We start from the raw sequence: 25,409 nt of genomic DNA, 5'->3' as shown, positions 1-25,409 counted from the left end.
ATGTGTATCAATCAAGTTTCAGTACAGGAAACAGAATAAACACCATTTATTTTCAATAGACAGGAATATAGTACAGGGAATTCAAAGCTTATACAATCATCCTGAAGAAACCCTGGTAGTGTAGTGAATTACAAGCTGGGCTGCTAACTACAAGGTCAGTAGTTTGAATTGCTCTGAGTTGAATTGCCAGTTGCTCCACTGGAGAAAGAGGAGGCTTTAGTAAAGATTTAGAGTCTTGAAAATCCTATACAGGGTTGCTCTGAGTCAGAACCGACTCGGTGGTGAACAATCACCACCACCACAATCATACAGAGATGCAGGCTCCTGTCTGGGCATCCAGGAATGTTTTCAGAACAATGAAGAACTGACCGATTAGAGGAACTAGCATTTGTGTTTCAATTAGAAAGGTGAAGAATTCAGAATTTATCTAGTCTAAAAATACACTACTCTAATGATAATTCAGGGACCAGGAAGCCACCTTGCTGCCACTACGACAGTTTCTCAAAATCCATGAAACTAGAACTTGGATGCTGGAACCTATGGGTGGGGGTGGGGATCAAGTCTCCATGCTCTTGTTTCTTAGTAGAAAACAATAGAAGCATCAGGAAATTGACTTCCATTTAACTTATGACTTCCAAATCTCAACAATTGGCAGAACCTATTTTACATCTGGAACTTCAATTGCATGGGAATCTAGGAAATAGTGTTTTGTCTTCCAGCCTCTGCATTACAGAAATACACATTATAAAAAAGTAGAGAATGGTTGCCAATTGGCCACACCTACCATACTGAGATTCGAACACATTAAGAAATTTCTTATCCAAGATTACAGAGCTAGTAAGTGACAGAGTAACAAATTCAGATTCAAGGATTTGGGCCACTTGCCAATCTTCTTTCCACCACATCACTCTACTGCACTAGATACTCTCGGAAGGCATTTGCCAAAGGAGACATATTTTCAAATCTTGTGCTAATTATATTTTTGACTGAAGCACTAATTCAGACATCTGTGAACATTGTTATCTTTTAGTCTTATGTCAAACCTAGTTTTTCTTCCAAATTCAGCCTTAATCTCATTTTACAGTTCTTACAGTTAAACCAACACTGCTAGGGTTTAATTCCTTTGAGTATTTTTCTCAGCAGGCTTGCTGCTTAATCCATTGAATGTCAGAACAAAACAAATCTTCTTATTAAAATGGGGTAAAGAACATTATTAGAAAATGCATTAGTGGTTTTCTTTGTCCTGGGTACAATCTGCCAATATGGCAGCATTATCTTTATTCTGACTTGTGTTTTCTGTTAACTAGATACAGAAAGATTTGGGAATGACAAAACTTCTTGAATTTTAATTGTATGAGGAATTTCAAAAAACTTAAGGAAAAATTCCATTATCTTTCAATTCTATTTTTCCGTGAACTTTGTAAAGCTCCCTCGTGTGTGTGTGTGTGTGTGTGTGTGTGCGCGCGTGCACATGTGTAAAACAAGAATGGAAATCCTCTTAAGCAACCTTTTATACTTCAATTATGCAGATTATGTTGAATCTGCATAATTGAAGTATAAAAATTGTATAAACACATATTTTGATGAAATGGTAATTATTTTTAACAGAACAGTAATCTCTTTTATTCATATTCAATTAAAGAATAACTTTTCAAATATTAAATTCTATGTGACATATATTTAATCACTTGTCTATTTCCTGAGCATAATAACATGAAAAAGGGTAGCACAGAACTCAGATGAGTTAATGTCACTGTCCATTACCATATCAGCTATTATTATTTTAGTCATTTATTAAGCTGTATAGTTATGCTCTCTTCCAATCAGTTGGCTAGGTAGCTAGCTGTCTTTCAAACTTCTCGGCATAGATGAGTGAGTGAAGCACCTAACAACAACAACAAATGGTTATGCTGATTTTCCAATACAATTCAAATAAACTGTTAGAGATGTGACCTTTAAGACGTTATATTATAAAAAGTTTATTTATAAAAAGCAACGTATTTTACTTTGAGTACTGATTTACTGTTTTCATCTCTCTGATAGATTGTTAAAAGGCAGGAAATAATTAAGCTACATATATTAAGCACTTTTTCTTGTTAGAATTGAAAAACATGCCATCTTTAGATTAACTGATAATAATGACATTTCTTTTAGAAAGATAGATTTGTGCCTTAGAAAACCACAACCCACTTTATGATTGGTTAATACCTTGAGCAAGAACAAACTTAGTTTTTAAGTTCATCTGCTCTATCTGAGGTTATTTCCTTTATTAATAGTTCATGTAGATCGTGTTCATAGATATTTGAGGAAGTTCTATAAAAATGTCAACATTTTATTAATAGCCAAATACTATAATTAAAGCAAAGTGGTTTGGCAGATTGAATTATCCTATTCTGGCCTCCATATTTGTCATCACCCTGTTAACACAGTTCTTGCTAATGCTGTGAACTGTTCAAGAGTACCTAAAAAGAATAAAAGTTTTCATTTAATGATTTTCATATACTTTACTTTCAAAAATCTTGGGGGGGGGGCGGAAAATATAGATATTTGAGAATCCTAGTGTCTGAAGAATTTAGCTAAGGATTATTTACATTATAAGATCATCTACTTGGTATTTCTTTAATTACCAGTATGCCCAGAAATAATCATTTGATTCCCAGGCATTTCCCAGAAACACATTTCTTTAAGTGTTTCTTCATTTGTAAAATCAAATAACCAGAAAGAATTCAGTCTAAAGAATGGACTGACATTTGTAAAATATTTGCCTGAGAACTGGCAATAAAAATCCTTTGAGCCCAATTTACATTAGGATTCCTTGTCTTTAGGGCCAGATGGGAATTCCATCTATGTTCAGGCAGGACAGCAACTCAACTAAAATTTAAGGTTTTACAAGAGAAATTCTTACACTCTGCCTTTGAAGGGAAGGGTGGAAAATGTGCTGTTTTACAGGACACTCCACCCTCAACTATATCCCCTTGATTAATTATGTAATCAGAACTTCATTATCATTATCAGCTTACCGATCAGGTAATGACAGATTTTTCCGATGCTTTGTATTCTATAAGATTTGATTGAGAAGAGTCCTAAGAAAAGTATTTGTAGTTCATGTTTTGCATAGCATGATTAAGAAACTATTTAACTTGGGCCTTTCTTCCCAAGTCTCTGGGTGGATGCAACCCTTCAACCTTTAAGCTAGTAGCAAAGTGTGTTAGCCATTTGCACCACCCAGGAATTCTGTGTAAAAATATACATACTTCACATATGAGGGGCTTCAGAAAGCATGTAGAAACATGGAATTAAATGATAATAGAACTCTCCTATGTACTTTTTGAAGCCCCCATATATATATATATAAAGGAAAGGCAAAAAGTATTGCTGTGAAATCATAGAAAGCATTATTAAACAAAAATATCAAAATGTGAAGCTATTTACTGTTTCTTGACATCGCCTCGAGCTAGGTCTATATACTTCTGAAAGCAGTGTTTCCATCATTCAAATATGTCCCTGAAGAATTCTGCGTTCTTCAATTTAACACCATGTCAAAACAGCAGTTTGGACATTCTCAGGTGGCTCAAATTGTGTTTCTCTTCAACGTTTTTTGAGCTTGGGAAACAAAAAGAAGTCTGAAGCTGTAAAATTAGGGCTGTAAGATTGATGGGGTAAGGTTCCCAATGAAACTTTCCTAGGACAACCCTTACTACCTTTGAAGATTGTTAGGAGGGAAAATTTTTACTCCGTGCAACTTTCCTGGTCTTTTTCTCACTGGTGCAATTTTCCATTGCCTTAAAACTTTTACATAATCATCCCCTATTATTATCCTTTGTCCTTCAAGAAAATTTATTAAGATTACCATTTTGGAGTTCTAAAACTCAGATGCCAAAACCTTCTGGGCTGACCTCTTTGTCCAGCAGATATCCTTAGCAGCCATTGCTCTGATTGGACCTTTGAAGAAGGTACATGAATGAAACTAAGACAAACTGAATTGCTGGAAGACTTTCTCTGCAGCCATCCATGAGACATGTTTAAACATGCTTTGTTGGGAACGAACCCATGTATGAATGAACTGGAACCCTAGTAGCAATACTTTTGACTTGTATGTGTGGGTGTTATTTGTTGAACTTTTTGTAAGTAAGTTGTTGACATTAGGGCATGTCATCCTTAAAAGTTGTGGGATATCCCCTGCATTTCCGGAGAATAAGAATTTTCTTTATATAACCATAATACTATTTCCCTTAAAAATCCCATGGTTTGACCACAATCCAGGCCAATTAAACTAAAATCTCTGGAAAGGCTTCCTAAAATCAGCTCTCAGATGACTAGAATGTACAACAGTGTTGGAGAACTACAATGTACAGATTGATCAAATTTAAGATAAACAATTTTCAAAAAAAGAATACAATGGTTTGTTTGTTCTTTAATGTGCATAAGAAAGTGGTAGTCTTTTTAAAGTTTAATAGCTCTAAGTATTGATATTAGGTCAGGGTTTCACAATAATTTACATTTCACTAAGCTCTTCATTTTAAGTTTTATAATTTTCTCTCTTAATATTTATTCTTCATTATAAATATTATTGATCTTCATTTCTATTTCCTCTAACTCATGATTTTAAATGCAAAAGTACATATGTGTTTTATATTGAGCTCAATTATATTTCTCTTTACTAAAATTGATTTGAATAAGATATATACATACATGACTTAATAAAATATTTAACAAATCAGTTATGAATATTAGCATGTGGAACATAAGACTTCAGTTTTTCATTTTTTCCATAATCAAATTCTACATGTATAAGAATAAAAGGTTCAAAAAGCAAAATTTGAAATCTAAACCTAATTTGTGCTCCTACTTTGACAGGGAAGGTCTTTTGTATGTTAAAAATCTGGATGTTTCTTCAAAGAAAGCATTATCTTTAAGTAAATACAAATTATTTTGACTAATTACATATTATTATCTTTCATTTTATTGTAGCTTCCTTGTTAGTGTTTAACACTGGCATCAGCCTAAAAGTTATTTGTAAAATTCTTCAACATCTGTTAACATGTGTTTGGACTTTCTGCCTGTAATAATAACATTGTAGATTATTGAAAAAATAAAGGAAGAAAATAAGCATATTGAAGTATACTTTAGATTTTTATGTCTTTTCTTTATCAAAGCAAGCAATGAGTAAACTGATCATTTTCAAGAAATAAATGCAAGCAGAATAATATGAGGAAAATGATACATTTTAGACAGCAACAGCAGTCAGGAGATGGCATTCTAGCTTTGTCCGAGATTAACGAGCATTTTACTTATCTGGGCCTGAGGTTTTTCATCTATTAAATAAAGGGATTAATGATGCCAAAAGTAACAATTGACTCAGTTCATAGCATTCTTGAGGGCTCCATAATTTTTCCATGATATTTCAGATGAAAAAAATATGTATATCAGTTCCGTTTATTAAGTTGTTGTTGTTATGTGCTGCTGAGTCAGTTCTGACCCATTGCGACCGTGTATAGGGTTTTTGAGGAGCAGCTGGTGAAGATATGTCCAAATTTACCATGTATCTTAGGTGCTGTCAAGACAGTTCCAACTGATAGCAACAGAAGGAAATTACGCACAAAAGACTGAAACACTGCCCGGTCCTGCGCCGTCCTCACAACTGGTGAGTCCATTGTTGCTGCCACTGTGTCAATCCATCTTGTTGGGAGTCTTCCTTTTTTTTCACCAGCCCTCCACATTTCCAAGCATAGTGTCTTTCTCCCGGGACTGTTCCCTCTTGATAATATGTTCAATGTATCTTTTTAAAATTATTTTAAAATAATATTTTATTTCATTCTTAATGAGATGGGTGTATCTATTGGGTACTGTGGTGGTGGTGGTGGTGGTTGTTATGTGCTGTAGAGTCCGTTCCGACTCATAGTCACCCTGCATAGGGTTTCTGAGGCTGTAAATCTCTGCAGGAGCAGAAAGCCTCATCTTTCTCCTACAGAATGGCTGGTAGTTTCAAATGTCTCAATCTTTAGAATCACATTGGATGCTATCATTCTCATTTTCTTACTTGGATTTTCTCACAAGCTTTGCATTTTATCACAACGACTTTCAAAAACCCAGCTTCATGAAGGTACAACATCAAAAGTAATGCAGTAGGATTTAAACCAGCTAGTGGTTTACAATGATGTCTGATTGATGTCATTGTGTTGAAATATCCCATGATAGTGTCTCTTCGAAGTTTTTGTCATGCCCCAGAGGGCTTCATTACATAGTTTGGGAAACATGGGACTATGTTTCCTCAAATGCTTTATATCGTTATAAAATCTGTACCCTAATATGTGGAAGTAGTGTATGTATAAGTGGTATAAACTGACTCTGAGGGCCAGGGATAAGGAGCTGCAGGATTGAAGAGGAGGTAAAAACTGCAATAAATGATCGGGCTTCATGGAACATCCTTCCTTCCCCATTTCACCTACAAAATGCCCCACCAACCCTCACATTCAGCTCACATATCTCTTCTTTAGGGCAATGTCCGCGAATCAAGGAGTCCCAGTGTAGCACTGTAGGGTAAGTACTGTACTGTTAACCATAAGGCCAGCGGTTTTCAAGTCAAAACATACATTACACGTTCTCAGACTACTAATTTCACAGCACCTGTTACCATTGCCATTATACATTTATTAGTGTAACTATTTGATTAATTATCTTAAAAATAAATTAAAAATATATACATACATCATATATGAGGGGTTTCAGAAAGTATGTAGAAATGTGGAATTAAATAATGGAATTTTTCTGTGAACTCTTTGAAGTCCCCTCATATATAAGTAAAAAAGTATTGCTGTGAAATTATAGAAAGCTTTATTACACAAAAATATTAAAATGTAAAGCTACTTACTGTTTCTCTATATGTCTTCTATCTAGGTCTACATACTTCTGAAAGTAGTGTTTCCATCATCCAAATACTTCCTTAAAGAATTTCCCCTTCACCCAAGTTAACATGGGATTAATTCTTGTTTTCTCCCTTAGGATGGAACTCCATGAGAGTAGGGGCAAGGCTGCTATCTCCATGGTATCCCACAACGCCTGACACTTAATAGGAGTTAAAACACCTTGTTGAATGAAATGACTATCTTATGACAGAATGTTATTGTTCTTATGTGCCATCGAGTTGGTTCCAACTTATATCAACCTGAATGGGGTTTCCGAGAAGCTGTTAGTGGATTTGAACTGCTGATCTTGTGGATAGCAGTCCAGTGCTTACCCTCCAGTGCCTTACCAGGACTCCATGACAAAATCATGTTAGCATTATTTTTTAGGGTTATTTTTCCTTATTCTAAGCAACTGGTATTTATAATAGCATTCCTAAAGCTTCCTCAGATTATGTAGGAGGAAAAAGGAATAGATATACACACAACTACATTGGAAACATCAGAAAGTCATTTCATCTAAACTATTTAAAAGGATGACCTTAATTTAGATAATGCAGTCAAATGTTCATGAATTTCACAAGCAACTTAACAGTTATAAGAAAAAAATTATATTACTATATAAAACTTACTACAGAAAAATTAAAATTTTTAGTAGGTGGTAACAAACCATATGTTAATATTCTACTGTGTTGAAATTAGAAGTAGAAAGTGATAGTTTCTAGAAAGCATTAGTTTATCCTTTTATTTTTACAGTGGCATGACATACAAAAATTGATTTTTCTTGACAGAAATTTAAATGGAAGTGAATGGGATAGCTATAAAATGAAATCTTATTTATGTTCTATTTAATATTGTCTGTACAAGGTTTCCGTTTGAACTGCAAAGTCGGCAGTTCAAGCTCACCAGTTGTTCCTCAGAAACCCTATACAGAGTCACAATGGGTCAGAACGGACTCGACGGCACTTCACAACAACAACATACAAGGTTTCCAAGAAGCAGCTGGTGAACTTGAACCACCGATCTTGCAGTTCAAATGACTCTGCAGTCTGAAGCATTAGCCCACAGTGCCACAAAGGAGTTCTGGTAGCGTAGTGGTTACAAATAGGGCTGCTAATCTCACGGTCAGCAGTTCGAAACTACCAGCTGTTCCACGGGAGAAAGACGAGGCTTTCTGCTCCCGTAAAGATTTACAGCCTCGGAAACCCTGTATAAGTTGCTATGAGTCAGAACCGACTTGGCGGCACTTAACAACAACAACAACATACGGGTGGTAAGGTATTTGAAGATGATTCTTAGACTGATCTGAAGAGTGGATCTGGAAATAGGTCAAGCCACAGCTAGGTGAGGCTTCAGTTAAAAAAAATAATGAGTTCAATTTTTTATTGTACTGTTTTTAAGGTGACAAACTTACCAGGTGGAAATGTCTTGAGAGCATTTTTATATGTAGAAATTAATCTGATATGAAACAGCATCTAGGCATCTTAAACTAAATGCCTTTCTGCTCCTGAAAAACCAAAAACTTCTTGGTCTCTTTTCCCTCTCAGTTAGCAACATTCACAGAAAAAGCCACAAGTCTTGAGGCCACCCTAAATTGTGCTCTCGCCCCCCCCCCCCCCCATTGCCTAAACGATTTCTGTCATCATCTATACTTTTTCCTCTCCATTGCCACAGCTACTTCTCTGGCCTTCAGCTAGATTATTTCAACAACTTCCTAACTGCTCTTCCAGAATGTAGTCTTTGAAAAACTTCTTATTAAGCCTTTATGATTTGATCCTCAAGTTCCTGAACTTCACCTTCATCTTCTCTTTCCCTTTCTCCAACCGTACCTATTAGTCAATTCCAAAACAATATGGTACAGAGTACAACTGCTCCATCAAATTTTCGTGGCTGTAATCTTTACAGTAGCAGTTCATCAGGCCTTGCTTTTGTGGGGCCACTGTCAACATTTAGTCTAAAAACCAACTGCTAACTTTTTGAGCCTCCCAAACACCTTTCACGTATACCGGAAACTATTTTCACACACCAATTTCTTAAGCAGTTCCTTACTCCTAACTTTCTTCTTTCCACTAATCTTATTGGAATTACACTATTGCTGTTGGTTTTTAAATGCTGTCATGTTTGTTCCAACCCATTTGTTATTATTAGGTGCCATCAAGTCAGTACCAACTCATAGCGACCCTGTGCACAACAGAACGAAACACTGCCCGGGCCCCTGGGCCAACCTCACAATTAATTGTTGCCACGCTTGAGCTCATTGATGCTGTCACTTTGCCAATCCATCCTGCTGGTCTTCCTCTTTTTCTCTGACCCTCCACCTTACCAAACATGATATCCTTCTCCAGTAACTGGTCCCTCCTGACAATATGTCCAAAGTATTAGAGACAAAGTTTGGCCATCCTGGCCTCCAAGGAACACTCTGGCTGCATTTCTTCCAAAACAGATCTGTTGGTTCCTTTGGCAGCACATGGCACTTTTAATATTCTCCTCCAACACCGTAACTCAAAACCATCAATTCTTCTAAGGTCTTCCTTATTCACTGTCCAGATTTAACATGCATATGAGGTTACTGAAAATACCATGGCTTGGGTCAGGTGAACCTTTGTCCTCAAGCTGACATCTTTGCTCTTCAACACTTTAAAAAGGTCTTGTGCATCAGATTTGCCTAATGCAATACATCGTTTGATTTCTTGTCTGCTGCTTCCATGAGTGTTGATGATCCAAGAAGAATGAAATCCTTGACAATTTCACTCTTCTCCATTGATAAGAACATTGTTGACTGGTACAGTGGTGAAGATTTTTGTTTTCTGAAGGCTGTGCTTTTTGATCTTCATCAGTAAATACTTAAGTCCTCTTCACTTCAGCAAGCAAGATTGTATCATCTGCATATTGAAGGTTGTTGATGAGTCTTCCTCCAATCCAGATGCCACGTTCTTCTTCATATAACCCAGCTTCTCGGATTATTTGCTCAGCATACAGGTTGAATAAGTATGGTGAAAGAATACAACCCTGTCGCACACCTTTTAAAATTTTAAACCATTCAGTATTCCCATGTTCTGTTTGAACAACTGCCTCTTGGTCCATGTACAGATTCTTCATGAGCACAATTAAGTGTTCCGGAATACTCATACTTTGCAATGTTGTCATGATACACACAATCGAAAGCCTGTGCATAGTCAATAAAGCACAGGTAAACATCTATTTGATATTGTCTGCTTTCAGCCAAGATCCGTCGGACATCAGCAATGATATCCCCTGTTCTATGGCCTCTTCTGAATCCGGCTTGAACCTCTGGAAGTTCTCTATCAATGTATGCTTGAAGCTTCCAACCTATAGCGTCCCTGAATAGAGTTTCCAGGGAGCGACTGGTGAGCTTGAACAGCCAACCTTGCAGTTTAAACTGACTTTGCAATCCAGGGCATTAACTCACAGTAACACACCAGGAGTCCTCCACTTACTGGAATTACAAAATTATCCTTATGGAGGAAGAAGGTATGATATGGCCTAACGTGAGAGACAAAAAAAAAAAAAAAAAGGCCAAGAAACTCTTAGTCTTCAAACCTCAACTCCTCAATTTAAATATGGGTTCCTTAAGCCTTCCTCTATAGGAAAATTTAGTCGGCCCCATTGGTGATCTTCAAATTAATTATTTCTTACCCCAAAATTAGCTGAGTCATTATCTTCCATATGAGAAGCTAGGCTTACTATTTGACATATATGTTCTTGAGACTATGGACCTATACAGAACAACTAACAAATCTTTCTGGAAGTACAGCCAGAATACTCCTTAGAAACCAGGACAGCCAGATTTTGTTTCTCATACCTTGCACTTGATGTCAGGAGGGACCAGCCCCTGGAGAAGGACATTCTGCTTGAAAAGTCAGAGGATCAATGTAAAAGAGGAAGACCTCACCGAGACGATTGACACAGTGGTGGCAATAATGTGCTCACACACAGTGATGATGATCGTGAGGCTAAAGCAGGGCTGTGCAATGTTCATTCTGCTGTACATAAATAAGGTCACTATGAGTCAGAATTTACTAGAAGGTACCTAACAATAATTCTTGAGACAGTCTATTAGGAGTTTGACTACATGTCATTCGTTGTCACACCTCTTTCTGTGTTAGAAATGTGGCCACAAAAGATTTCTCCCTTTGACCTCAAGAAGATGACTATGGGAGGACATTTTTACGTGCTACGTCATGACGTCTGAGAGGAGGGTGGGGACATTTAAGGGAAAGAAATAACAGGGCGGGATGAAGCTAGGAGGGGAGGGTTAGTCTAGGCGGGGCGGTACCCGTCTGGGATCTGAAGTGCTTCTGCTATTCAGCCAGCGCGCCGCAGCGGCGGGAGGCAGGGCGGGGAAAGTCCACTCGAAGCTTGGTCCCGAGAGCGTGCACAGGAACGCAGGCCCAGATCTAGGACTGCCGCGTATCCGAGCGGAAGCGGGTGGCATCTAGGACTGGTGGCCGGCACACGAGCTCCGCGGGCGGGAAGCACTCTGGAGCTGGAAAGCCCCTGGAGCATTGGGGTGGCACCTCCCTCACTCAAGGGTCCGCTGCTTGGGTCACGGGGCGCGGTGCCACCGCAAGCGTCTCAGGCCTGGGGTTCCAAAAGTCGGACCAGGCTCCACCTCTGCCTGGCTGTCTCACCTGCGGGTAGCTCTGCGCCGCCTCCGCTGGAGTAGACGGCACCTGCGTCGCCTCGCTCGCAGGTCTCCGCCCCTCACTCCCGGCGCCAACCCCTGGTGTCCCCGGCCTCGGTGTGCGCACGGGTTCGGGCTGCGGGAACTGGGGCGCGGCGGGCGCGGCGTCTTCGCCACCGCGCGGGGAGGACGCAGGTGGAGCGGGCGAGGCTTCGCGGAACCCGCCGACGGTCGCCAACCCGCCCGACCGCCGTCGTCCGAACCGCCGCTGGGCCCCAAGGACCGAACCGCAGCAAACCCGGCAACATGAACAGCAGCAGTGCCAATATCACGTACGCTAGTCGGAAGAGGAGGAAACCGGTGCAGAAAACGTGAGTGTCCCGAGCGGTGTCCTCGGTGCGGGCGCTGGGCTCTGGGACATGAGGGTGCAGGTCCTGCCCAAGGCTGGCCGCGTGAGGCGGCCCCACCCCGCCCCTCTGTCCCCTGCGTTCCGGGAATTAGATCCATTCCTGACCCAGCCTGTGGGATCAAGCCTTGGAGGCTTGAAGGACTGAGAGTTTGAATCTTTCTGTTTTCAATGACTGCATTTTGAAAGTTGACCCCTCTGCCACCCACCCACCCCCGCTACAAGCGAACACGCACCCACTCTTACCCACAACCCTTAGTAGCTCTCTTATTTCAGTGGTCCTAATGTGCTAACTCCTGGTGTGCCACTGTAGGGTCTGCACTGACTGCGAGTCACAAAGTCGGCAGTTCAAACCCACCATCTACTTGGAAATGGTGGGTCTCCATGAGTCGGAACCGACTCGACGGCACTTAACAACAACACCGTGTCGACAATTTTGTCCCGTAAAGTCAGATTGCTAACTTGAGACTGTCTTGAAGTCCCCTTACGCTATATAATATATTCATATCGTTTAGCTTCAGAGGACTGTCATAGTTCTCATTCTTGGAGGAGACTGAGAACTTGGTTAATGTTTTGAAGAATCAAGCACGTGCGGTCTTTAAAAAAGGGGGACTGAGTGGCTCTGAAGGTATTTTCTCTTTTTTTTGACCCGGAGTGTCAGGTTTTGTGTTGCCCTCTCATTTATTTATTTGGCTATATCGGTAGAGTATGGGGATAGTAACAGGGTGTAGGTGAGTACAGAGGACAGACATTGTGGGGAAATTTGTATTTCCAGTGACTTTGGGGGAAAGCAGTCTCATAACTTTTGGGGATAGTTTGAGGATCTAGAAAAGATTTCGGAACTGAATTTATTGAGGGAGGCATTGTGGTTATTAGTGTATATTCCTCTGATTTTCTTTCTTCCCAACTTGACCGTTTTGTCAGTTCTAGTAATTTGGATTTTTTTGGTTATTATTTTGGTGAGATGGCAAATCCTTTCCCTTCCCCCAAGATCCCCCCCCCCCCCCCTGCCCCAGGAAATATCATCTGAGCTTGACAGATTTCCTTTTCTGTCTTCATTCCTAATAATTATTCTGAGTTACTTTAAATTACCTACATCTTTCAAATATTTGTAAATAATTTTTAAAGCATATTAAGCGTAAAAACATACTCAGAGCACATTCGCTTAAAATGTCACTAATGCAAACCAAGCAAAAAAAATAACACTTTTAGATTTGTATTTTTAAGTTGCTGGTTGGAAATTTCATTACTCTAGAATTTTCATTTCCATTTAGATTTTCAGTGATCATAGTTCCTCAAATCTAGACTCAACAAAGGATACTAGACAGCGTGATAGGTTGTCTACTATTAAGAATAGTGTCTATTCAGCAATTTTCTGTCTTGACAGTTCTACAACATTGTTTTTAATAACAACATTTTCTAGAATTTTTTTTTTTTTTTTTGTAGAAAAATGTGCTTGTCTATTTGACTTTGTCCTTGATAGCTAAAATTGGGAGGCACCCCAAAAGCCTGTCCATAGAACTAGTACGATAGCACACACAGCATAGTGTATAATAAAGCTTATTGTTAAGTGCCATGGAGTCGGTTCCAACTCATAGCGACCCTGTGTAGGGTTTCTGAGGAGCAGCTGGTGAGCTTGAACCACCAACCTTGCAGTTCAAACTGCTTTTCAGTCTGGCCCATTAACCCACAGTGCCACACCAGGACTCCACAATAAAGGTGCCAAGGATTATATTGGTGTGACATGAAAAGCAGGACTTCTCATTGATGAGTTCTTAAGATTTTGAATTTCAGTGTGTTACAAAAACACTTGGTGCTTTATCTTTCCCTTTAAAAGCCTTAGCTTGTATTCATTATAACATTTAACATTTTTGGTTTTGTAAATGTTTTTATTGTTGGAAAAAAATGTAGTATACTGTGTTCAAACTTTTTGTACTCCCTCTACTCAATGGGAGTGGTTGGTTGGTAAAACAACAGAAAACTTTGAAGGCAAGTGTTATTTGGGAAAAAACACAGTAATGTTTTATTGATGATTTTCTCTTTTATTGTATAAAATTTCCCTTATATTTATATAAAATGTATTTTTAACATATCTTAATGTTTTATGCTTCCTAAGGCTTTCATATAGGTTATGTAATTAGTTTCCATATTATAATATAGTTAAAGCATTTTCCTCAATTACCCTCATTGTAATTTACAAGGTAGAGAGATGTTTATCAGGTCTTTACTGAGCACCATACATTACTTCTGATTGTATAAATTCCTTAACAAATTGCTCTATAAGAAAAGACTAATGCTGGCACTTACATGGTAAAGTGAAATTGTTTATGAAACATGTTTGCCTAAATAATAATAAAAATAAAAAAGGTTATCTTAATAACACAGATAATCAAAGTAAATGTTAGTCCTATGAACGAAGTCCTTAAATCTAACATTAAGTTTAATTTGAGTTTTTAGTTAAAATTTAATATTAGCTAGTTTGTTGATAAAGGGGCCTACAACATACCAACATTCTCATGGGAAAAAATCATCTTGTTTGAACTAAAAATGTTATCCAAATATATGTAACTTTGATCCTTAACTGATAACTTTTATTTTACTTGCACAGAAATTGCACTGTAGCACAACTATAAAGCTGTTGAAAAGACAACCATTTAAATATCCAATTCTATTACAATTTTAGAGCAATTGGAATATAGATGGCACAATTTTAATCAGAAGCTCTTCCAGTCCACTGAATTTACTAAACAAAACAAACTCCCTCTAGTGGCAAGTCTGACATTGAAAATTGTCTTTGTTGTTAAGTCCCCTCAAGTTGGTTCCCACTTACAGAGTCTTATATAGGGCTTCCAAGGAGCAGCTGGTGTGTTTGAACTACCCACCTTGTGGTTCACAGTCGTGTTGATCCTGCAGCACCACAGAGATAAATTTTAAGTGTTAATTTTAACCCATCTAAAATGTAACTTACCCATGAAAAACCCAACCTACTGCCATCAAGTCTGAGACTCCATCAGTATGGAGCAGAGAGCTCACCTTTCTCCTGAGGAGCGGCTGATGGGTTTGAACTGCTGACCTTGTGGTGAACAATCTAGTGCCCATCACCAGGGCCCCTATATTCCACATAGTAGACACTATGTTTCCTATCTCTTTAGAATAATGAAAATTAGGGAATTGCAGGATGTGAAAAAACCTTGATTCAGCATCTGATCCATGTTCCTGCCTCTGTAAAAAAAAGTTTCAAAGATAACATAGGATAGATTCTTCTGTACCGCTCCTTAGGGTGTTTTTCAAATACTCAATAACCCCAGTCAAAAAAGAACTAATGTGTTTATTTAAATTCTGCTCTTCTTTTATTCCTTTTTTGAGATTAGTCTTATTTTGTATTTGTTTAATTATGGTGGTTCATGAAAACATTTGAAAAGTCAAATATTTAACTCGGGTAATATTTTTGTATTTTCAAAGTTTTATTATATAGGGAAAAAAAAAAGATTTGGTAAAAATAAATGACCTTATATCTAGAGCATTAGTACTGAATGTTGGCAAATAATAGCTTTTCAGTAAATGACATTCTTCACTTAAAAATATCAGCAGTTTGTGGTTATCAGAACACAGCCATCATGAGGTGTCAGAACTGGAAATAAACATTAACTTTATTAACATACAAAAAAACCTGGTCATTCTTGCTGAATTCATTCTATTTAGATGTCATGGACCTCATTTACTGCCAGTTTAATAGAAGAAATTATGTAATTTTTACCGAAAATATTTCATATTATCATATGATACCGTTTGCTAAAAAGTATCTAAAATGAAAAGATGTCTTTTAAATTATAGAAGTCTTTCCTTACTATCATCTTCTTTTCAACGAGCTGTATTTAGATAGCTTATACTTAGTGGGGGGAGGAGGAGAAGTGCAGTAGCATCATACAATAAACACTGGACTTTAAACCACCAAGTTGGCGGTTTGAGCCCACCAACTTTGGCTTGGGAGAAAAATAAGACTTTCTGCTCCTGCAAAGATTACAGCCTTGGAAACCCTATTGAGGATCACTGTGAGTTGGAACCAATTCAAAGGCACATAACCACTACCATTATGGTGTGTGTTCATAGATAATGTCTATTTGAAATGTCCTTTACATTTTTATTTGCTTGCCTTATATATTTGTCTTTGGTTGATTTTTTTTCCTTTTTTTTTTTGACTGACATGTATTTAGAATGTATCTCTGTTCAATATATATTTTTAAAAATTAAGGTGTATAGATGTAACCTCTGTCGGTCAATTCTTTTTCTATTCACTATCAGTCCAATCCTCTCATTGTTTAAATAGTAGGAAGACGAGTCTAGTGTGATACTAGCATGTTAGGAATTATTTCTTGAAGACCTGTTGTGGTAGTTAAATATTTTATCTTTCTTTCCTCTCTCCTTCACCTTGCTTAAACCTCCCAACATAATTTTATCACATTTTTAAAATAAAATTTTCATTTAGTGTTCCCTATTTTTAACTATGCAAATTTTGTATGATTTTTTTTTTCTTTCCCATCCTAAATCACTGATTTCTCTCCCACATGCTTTCCATTTTCATTTTGCTTGTTGTTTATTTTGGAGTTCAACTGTTTCCTAGGTCTGTTAAAGCTAGAGTTTGTGTTTCTTTCTCTCTTTGCCTAGTGTTGAGATGAATTTTAGAAGGCAGGGGTGGTTGCAGTCAGCTATGCACTCTAGCTTCTTCAGACTGGCAATGTCTGCCTTGTGTTTAAAACCTAACTTCGGTGTCTTAGCTCCATGAAACCTTCCCCCATTTCCAATGTGTACATGAGCTCTTACTCTCCTGAACTCATAAGCATTTTGATTAGATCACTTTTATAGTACCTCCATTATTGAGCAATACTTGATTTTGTCTTGTAATAAAATATCTCTCCTCCTACTAGGTAGTATATATTCTAAAAATTAATTTAACAACTCATCACTGCTTAAAATTGTTCTAGTAATTTTAGTGATTTTGGTATAGCAGATAAATTTTATACGTACACACACACACATATACATACATATATAAAGGAGGTGTGAGAGCATAGTGGTTACGAATCGGGCTGCTAATCTCATGGTCAGCAATTCGAAACTACCACGTGTTCCTCTGGAGAAAGAGGAGGCTCTCTGCTCCCATAAAGATTTACATCCTCGGAAACCCTGTACAGGGTCACTATGAGCTATAAGTCAGAACCGACTCCACGGCACACAACAACATATATATACACACACACACACATACACAAGGGGAAATACTAAAAAATTACATTTAAAAAAGTGTGCTTGCATACAAGAAGCAGAGAAAGAGGGAATATTCATGATTCTGCAAAGAACAGTGATTTATAGGGCATATTTTCCTGATTTTCATTGTTAATTTCTTGTGCAAGTGACAATGCTGTTTGGACCTCATCATGCTTCCTTAGATGCAGGAAAAAGGGGTGGGGGGGTAGTGGCGAAGTCATCACAGCTGTAAAGCATCAGCAGGGAAGCGGTAGAGAATTCTGACTCATTAACAGTGACTTCCAGCCAGAACTGTCAGTTGTTTTTTTGGGGGTAGACATTTCTTGCCTCATATAGGGAAGTAAAACCTCCAGCCGTATTCAGCCTAACAATGAACTTTTATTTGTGCCACTGATCACCTTCTCACATATTACACTAAGCATATATTTGACACTGCAAACATTCATCTTCAGAGAGAAATAAGGCATGAAAAAAAAACATTGGGGAGGAAATGAAGAAAGGGCAAGCTTATGAGTTGGGCTTTGTTAGGTAGTAGGTAATATGATATAGACAGATTTACTGAAGAATACTTAAGGTTTTATAATTGAAGGGCTGTTCCATAGTAGATGCTATGATTCTAGAAGCTATGCCACCAGTATTTTAAATATCATCAGAGTCACCCATGGTGGACAGGTTTCAGATGAGCTTCCAAACAAAGACAGACTAGGAAGAAGGAGTGATGAATTACTTCCAAATATTTAGTCACTTGAAAACCTTATGAATAGCAGAGAAACACTGTCAGATATAGTGCCGGAAAATGAGCTGCTCAGGTTGGAAGGCACTCAAAATGCGACTGGGAAAGAGCTGCCTCCTCAAATGGAGTAAAGCCCGTGGGAGAAAACCCTGGCAGACTTTGATTTGCTGATGGGGTACAACTCAAAATAAAGAGAAACAGCTGTAAACATCCATTAATAATCAGAACATGGAATGTATGAAGTATGAATCTAGGAAAATTAGAAATTGTCAATAATGAAATGAAATGCATACATATTGTCAGGAGGGACCAGTTTCTGGAGAAGGAAGGTAAGTTTGGTAAGGTGGAGGATCTGGTAGCATAGTGGTTACGAATCGGGGTGTGAACCTCACGGTCAGCAGTTCAAAACTACCAGCTGTTCCACGGGAGAGAGATGAGGCTTTCCACTCCCGTAAAGATTTACAGTCTCAGAAACCCTGTACAGGTCGCTGTGAGTTGGAACCAACTCCACGGCACACAACCACCATGTGCCGTGTTTGGTATAAGGTGGAGGGTCAGAGAAAAAGAGGAAGACCCCCATTGAGATGGATTGGCCAAGTAGCAGCATCGATGGACTCAAGCATGGCAACAGTAGTGAGGTTGGCCCAAGATCAAGCAGTGTTTTGTTCTGCTGTGCGTAAGGTCACTATGAGTTGGTACCGACTTGATGGCACCTAATAACGACAACAACAACCATAGTAGATGCAGAGATGGTGATGTCCAAATTCATGAAAATATGAATGAGTTAAGTTAGGGACACTAACTTAATTAAACTTCAGGCACCCAGAAGGCAACTAGTATAGGGACTGGAAATAAAGGCAAACTTGGCCTTGATAAGTGCAGGTTCCAACAGGCTTCATTCCCATGGTTCTGACATAAGTCAAATACCTCTTTTTTTTTTTTTTTTAAGTTTTTGTTACCTTTTATTATCAGTATCTTTATAAACCCAGTCTTTGTCTGTCTTTGGGGGTTGGAAACAATACATAGGAAAACCATAACTTCAGCATTTTATGAGCTGCAACATTGTATATATAGTACATATTGCTAACAGTAAAATGTACCAAAACAAATCAAACCATTGGTCATAAGTGTGGTTTGCAGTAACTGAAATATGAGGATTATAGTGGTTATGAATCAGTCTGATAACCTCAGGGTCAGCAGTTCAAAACTATCAGCTGTTCATGGGAGAAAGAGGAGGCTTTCTGCTCCCGTAAAGATTTACAGCCTCGGAAACCCTGTGCAGGGTCGGTATGAGTCAGAACTGACTCCACGGCACATAGCAACAACAACAACCTATAGGTTGAAGAAGTGGGAAAAGATTAAATCACCAGGAGGAAAAAGCCTATAGTGCATATTTAGTATTATCACAGGTAACCTTTTTAATCTCAAAGGGTTACTGAAACTATATTTTTGCATATCCTTTTGAGGTTTCATAACAGATAAAAATACAGACCTTTACAAATACATTAATTTATTATACTTGGTTGTTTCTTCTATTGCTTTAAACATTAGATGCAAATGTATGAGCTTGAAACATTTTATATGGCAGTGTTAAAAAGTCTCTGAAAGATAGCATCCAAACTGGCATCTAGCATGCTGTTGGGCCTGTTACCACCAGTACTTCATATAGCGTGCAGGACTTCTAAAACAAGCATGGCATGCAGTCAGCTAGAGCATTGATTTCACAACCATTTGATTTACAGGTTGGGACAGGACTTTTGAGGTTAAGGTTTAAAAAATAATAAATAGCTTCTTTGCCTGATAAACATCTTAGTCTATCTCATATTTCAGGAGATACTTGAATTCTAGATATCCCAAGTCAAATCGTAAAGAATGGTTATATTTCACATATTGTTGTTAAGTGCTGTGGAGTCAGTTCCAACCCATAGAAACCCTGTATAGGGTTTCCAAGGAGCAGCTGGTGAGCTTGAACCGCCGACCTTGCAGTTCAAATGGTGCAGTCTGGCGTATTAACCCACAGCGCCCCACCATACAGGCTTTATTTAATTAGATGGCTGGCAGTATACATTGATATACTGATTTGGTGATAATGCACAAGTAAAAGTACTAGCATAACCTAAGTCAAGTGTAATTGATTTAAGATTATTCTCTATTTTTAATTGTAATGTATACCTTCAGTATATGTGGAAAGGTATGGAATATTTTCACAAAATAGTTATAAATATTTCTCACAAAAAGAGTGACCTTTTAAAGCTCCAACTCTGGTGGAAATACTAGTTGTTTTGAATTGCCAAGTCTAGTGGGTACTTCTCAACCCTGAATTTAGTTAATCTCTCTGACTTTATCTGTGACTGCCAAAATATTCTGCACTAGTTCTTTTTCTGTCTCTTTGTAATTTCTCCTCTATTATCTTTGCATATACCTTTGTGTGTCTTACACTTAAATGTCAATATTATTGAGGTCTATTCTAAAACCACTTTTCCCCTTGTTTGGTATCCCTTTTGTCAAGAAATAGCTGTTATCCTAAACTTTTACAAAGCCTAGAGTAATTTGGAGGCTCTTCTCACTCAACATTTCCCTCTTGCTTACATCCTGTTCCCAGTCACCAAGTCGATTTCGTTCAGTGAGCCTTTGGCTGTATACCAAGCTGTGATGGGCAATGAGGTGCTGGTCTCTTCAGACCAGTCCTTTCTTACTATCATTGCCTTTGCTCAATTTCTGATCATTTCTTTCAGGTCAACAAACATTGAGCACAAACTCTGTGCCAAGTAATGTGCTGGGCACTGAGAATAAAAGATGATTAAGTTTACATAGGAATAGAAGAGATGAAGTGTGTGCAGTACAGGTTACATAGCACTTGATTTAGAGAAATTTGATCTCATGCTAAGGTGCTTACTAGCACATTAGAGATGTGGATATTTTTTGGTTTATTTGCAAAGAAACAGTCTTATCTAGTGCAGAGATGAATTATACTAGAGACCCAGCACAAGAGGAGCAGCAATATTGTACACGTTTAAGCCTTCTTTCTTGTATTGTTTTTATTTCTTTTGGTGTCTTACCAGTTTCTCTTGCTTTAACGTTTGTGTTACTCTATTCTCTCTAGTTTTCTTTATCATCTTTATTAGAAAGTCACCAAGACCAGACTGTATATGCATTTTCGTTTTATGTGAAAAGTTATTTCCATAGAAATTCCATAGTGGAGTGGTTGTATAAAAAATTTGTGTAATGTGGTGGTATTTTCCATGGTGTTTGTTCCGACTCTTAGCAAACCAGTATAGAGTTTCCGAGGCTGTAAATCTTTACAGGAGCAGAAAGCCACATCTTTCTCCTGCGAATGACTGGTGGTTCCGAGCTGCTGACCTTGAGGTTAGCAGCCTAACTTATAACCACTACGCTACCAGAGCTCCTTTGTGTAATATAGGGGAGGAAATAAAGCTTGAGTTATAGATGAGGGCTAGAATGATCATGAAGGAAGGGTTTTGTTAGGCTAAGGAACTTGGACTGTAGGGAGCTACTAAAAGATAGGATAGAGGAATAACATCGATTTATAATTTAAACAGAATCTTACCTTCAGGGGTATCTGCCCGGCATTCTGTCTTGTCCATCACCAGAGTCAGCTTAGTAAAACACAAGATTAGTGGTAGATATTTCCAGCTCAAAACTTAGGATGACTCCCAGATACCAAAATCCAAGGTTTGTCTTGTTTTTCTCTTATCAGTTTTTTAAAGAGAAGTTGCTATTTCTTCTACCTTGAATGTGTTTCTTTAGGTATTCACATGGTTTCCATCTTAGTTTTATCCCTGTTTTTTTTTTTGTTTGTTTGTTTTTTTCCCTTCTGAACTATCATAGGTACCCTCGCTGTTCATGATATAAATAAAAACCATTACCTCCATCACTCTTTAAGATATTACTTGTTTTTTTTTTTACCAAGCTGGAAAGTTATATGTTTGTTTCTGTATTCTACTGGAATGGAAACTCCACGAGAACAGGAACTTTTATATATTTTGTTCACCATTGAAGTATTCTGTATTTGATACATAGTAGGTGTTCAATATCTGTTGAAAGAATGTGACCCTACCAACTTCCTCATCTCTTCTCTCTCCAATCTGTATTTCTCATGTCAGCCAGGGGACTTCTAACAGCTCACCATGCCCCAGTCACTCCTTCCCTTGGGTCATCTCTCCAGATGCATCTCAGATATCAGAGACCACCTTTTCTATAGGATCAGTTTTTTCAAGCACTAGCTCCTCTAAGCTTCCATAGCATTTTAAAAAGAGTATTTATTAGAAACAAACAAACAAACAAAAACAACAACAACAAAAAAAACATTTACCTGGACTCTCAAGGAAATCACAGGTGCAAATAACTATTTATTCATTGAAATAGACATGTGTTATATAGGTAAAACTTGGTTAATTGGAGAAACATAATAATTAGATGCTACTTAAATTTGATTGCCAGTGTAGTATGGTTAAGGGAAGATAGCAAGGGAAAGTAACATGCAGTTACAGAAGCAGTCTGGAGAAAATATTCACTTTTTCTTTTGTGTATGTACCACTTTCCTAATTTATTATTGTTACATATGTTTTTTATAGAAATAACATTATTTGTAATAGAGAAAAATAGAAATAAACATACTGCAGAAAATGCTTGTAAGAGATAGAACTAAAAGCATGCTGAATTTCATATTTTTATCATTGTTTTACTTTTTTTGTATTAAAATAGTAAAAAGTAAATATTATTTTTCCACATACAATATTGATGACATAAATTATCTAGAAATGTTTTCAATTAATCAAGTTAGTAGCACTATACCCAAGCCAGATTTTACTCTGAATGATAATATAATTTAATTTCAGTCATCAGAAATGCCTTTTGTATTAAGAATACTCACAATAAGTCTTCATTTTCTTTGGCTAATAGAACGGTACAGAGGCATGGTCTTCACATCTCTTTGTTTGGATTGCGAATGTCTTACCTTCGTTTTTCAGCAAGGATATCTGTAAATTCACTTTATATAATGAATTTCTGCTGTGATATCCTGGCTAAGGAAATTGTGTGAAGTCGTCCATTTCATCATTTCTAAACTCACGTTCTACAATTAACTCTAGTATCTTTTTTCCCAGGGAACAACAAAGCATACTCTTTTTATAAAAAATGTTCAAAGACTGTATTAGGTGCCAGAAGGACTTTGAGAGGTTGTCACTGATAGAGTGAAATATTTATAAATAGGAGGCTGGTGATGATGAAAATACATGTTTTTGTAGGGTTGCTTCTGTTTATGTACTCCATGAATAACTCTGAAAGGCATCTTGTAGAAAATAGCATAGGAAGCATCATTTTCACACAATTTCATCTTCCCTTAACAATGGCTAACTGCATTAGAGAAAGAAAATCCCAATAGGTTTATTAATTGAGTATCACTATGTGGCACTGTAGGATAAGCACTAGACTGCTAACTGTAAGGTGGGCAGTTCAAACCTAACAGCAGCTCCTTGGAAACCCTGTACAGGGTCACTATTAGTTGGAACTGACATGATGGCTCTTAACAATAACAACATAGCACAAATGTGTGAAGTAAGCATTTTTATAAGATATTAGTCTATGATGTGTACAACATATTTTTAATAAAATGGAAAGAATTTCATCCTTATTTTTTTCCTGATTTAGATATGAAAGGGAGATTTGGGAAAGATTTATGTAAACTTGAGGTAGATTTTAAATGTTTACTATAAAAATACTTGAGATGTTATAATGCAGTAAACGTTTTTTACATTATATACGTAATGACTTTTTATTTGTTTTTCAGAGTAAAGCCAATCCCGGCTGAAGGTATCAAATCGAATCCTTCCAAGAGACACAGAGACAGACTTAATACAGAGTTGGACCGTTTGGCTAGCCTGCTGCCTTTTCCACAAGATGTTATTAATAAGCTGGATAAACTCTCAGTTCTTAGGCTCAGTGTCAGTTACCTCAGAGCCAAGAGCTTTTTTGATGGTAAGGTGGAGGGTTTAATCTTTCTACAATGGCTTACAAAACATTTATACTCAATGTGCCTCTTGCTGGCTTGAAAATTATAAAAAGTACCCGTTTGTGGAAAAAAGCGTTTGATTTTTGGTATATATAAAATTTAATTGACAAAACCAAAATATCTCATGCATCTTAACAAGCATTTTCTGTGAAGTTTCACCCACCAAAGCAGTTGAAGGATGTCATTCTATGACCACCATGTATTGGGAAGGTAGGGTTATGCTCAGCATGCCGGAGTCCATTTCCCATTCTTCCAAATCCAATTTTTGAACTCTCTTTTCTTTAATTAAAGAGTAAATTATGTACTACTCCATTTATTCTTTTAAAATTATGTGTACTTCTAGTTCTTTATATAATTCCAGGAAAATGTAGTTTAAAAGATATTTTTTCAGTAGAAGCAACACTACAAATACGAGTTGACTTGGCTTTCCATTGTGCCCTTGAAAAACTATTTAACCAAACCACTTAGCCATCGAATTGGTTCCAACTCATAACCACCCTATATAGGGTTTCAGAAGCTATAAATCTTTATGAGAACAGAGATCTGTCTGTCTCCTCCTGAGTGGCTGGTGGATTTGAACTGCTGACCTTTTGGTTAGCAGCCTAACACATAATGCACTACACCACCAGGGATCCTTGATTCTCAGCTTACTCGTTGTTAAAGTTAGGGACTTGAGCTAAGGAATGAAATTTGTTATTTTCTCCTGGTATGTTAGATAAGCACTGGTGTACTAACTGTGCAAGGTTTGGCAGTTCAAACCCACCAGCTGCTCCTCGGATCTCACTGGATTGCTAGGAGTTGGAACCAATAAACAATCATATTTCATCATTATAAGGCATATTACATGGAAGTTTTTGTTTAAAATTAATATTCCAGTGCAAAAATAGTTCCATGATTTCCTTTTTATCTGTTTGTAAGGCAGCAACAATTTTTTTAAGGAAATGTTAAGTCTTTTTAAAATGTTATGTTACTTTATAAACACTGGTTGGTTGGTTATGTGCTGTGGAGTCAGTTCCGACTCATAGTCATCCTATACAGGGTTTTCTGAGGCTATAATTCTTTATAGGAGCAGAAAGCCTCATCTTTCTCCCATGGAAACATCTGGTAGTTTTGAACTGCTGACCTTGATGTTAGCAGCCCGACTTGAAACCAATACTTTTATAAACACTGGTGTGGTGGTGGTGTACCGTGGATTGGATTCCAACTCACAGTGACCCTGTACAGGGTTTCCGAGGCTATAAATCTTTACGGGAACAGAAAGCCTCATCTTTTCTCCTGTGGAACCACTGGCAGTTTCGAACTAGTTGACATTGAGGTTAGCAGTCCAACTCGTAGCCATTACGCTACCAGAGCTCCTTTTATAAACACTAGTGAAGGAATTAATGGCAGAATCTTAGTAGCCTATATCAGTGATTCTCAAACATGTG

General features: G+C 37.6%; 1 protein-coding gene across 1 annotated transcript in view; it reads left to right on the top strand.

The window, feature by feature from the left end:
• The first annotated feature begins 11,853 nt into the window (after nucleotides 1-11,853).
• The window catches only part of AHR (aryl hydrocarbon receptor), a 49,561-nt gene continuing 36,005 nt past the window's right edge, over nucleotides 11,854-25,409 (top strand). The window contains exons 1-2 of the mRNA XM_006832239.1: nucleotides 11,854-11,918; nucleotides 23,761-23,948. Of these exons, the coding sequence (XP_006832302.1) occupies nucleotides 11,854-11,918; nucleotides 23,761-23,948 (253 nt within the window). The remainder of the gene's footprint in view (nucleotides 11,919-23,760; nucleotides 23,949-25,409) is intronic.

Source organism: Chrysochloris asiatica, unplaced genomic scaffold (genome assembly GCF_000296735.1).
Source record: "Chrysochloris asiatica unplaced genomic scaffold, ChrAsi1.0 scaffold00006, whole genome shotgun sequence".
In the NCBI taxonomy this organism is placed as follows: domain Eukaryota; kingdom Metazoa; phylum Chordata; class Mammalia; order Afrosoricida; family Chrysochloridae; genus Chrysochloris; species Chrysochloris asiatica.
This window is presented reverse-complemented; position numbering and strand designations above follow the sequence as displayed.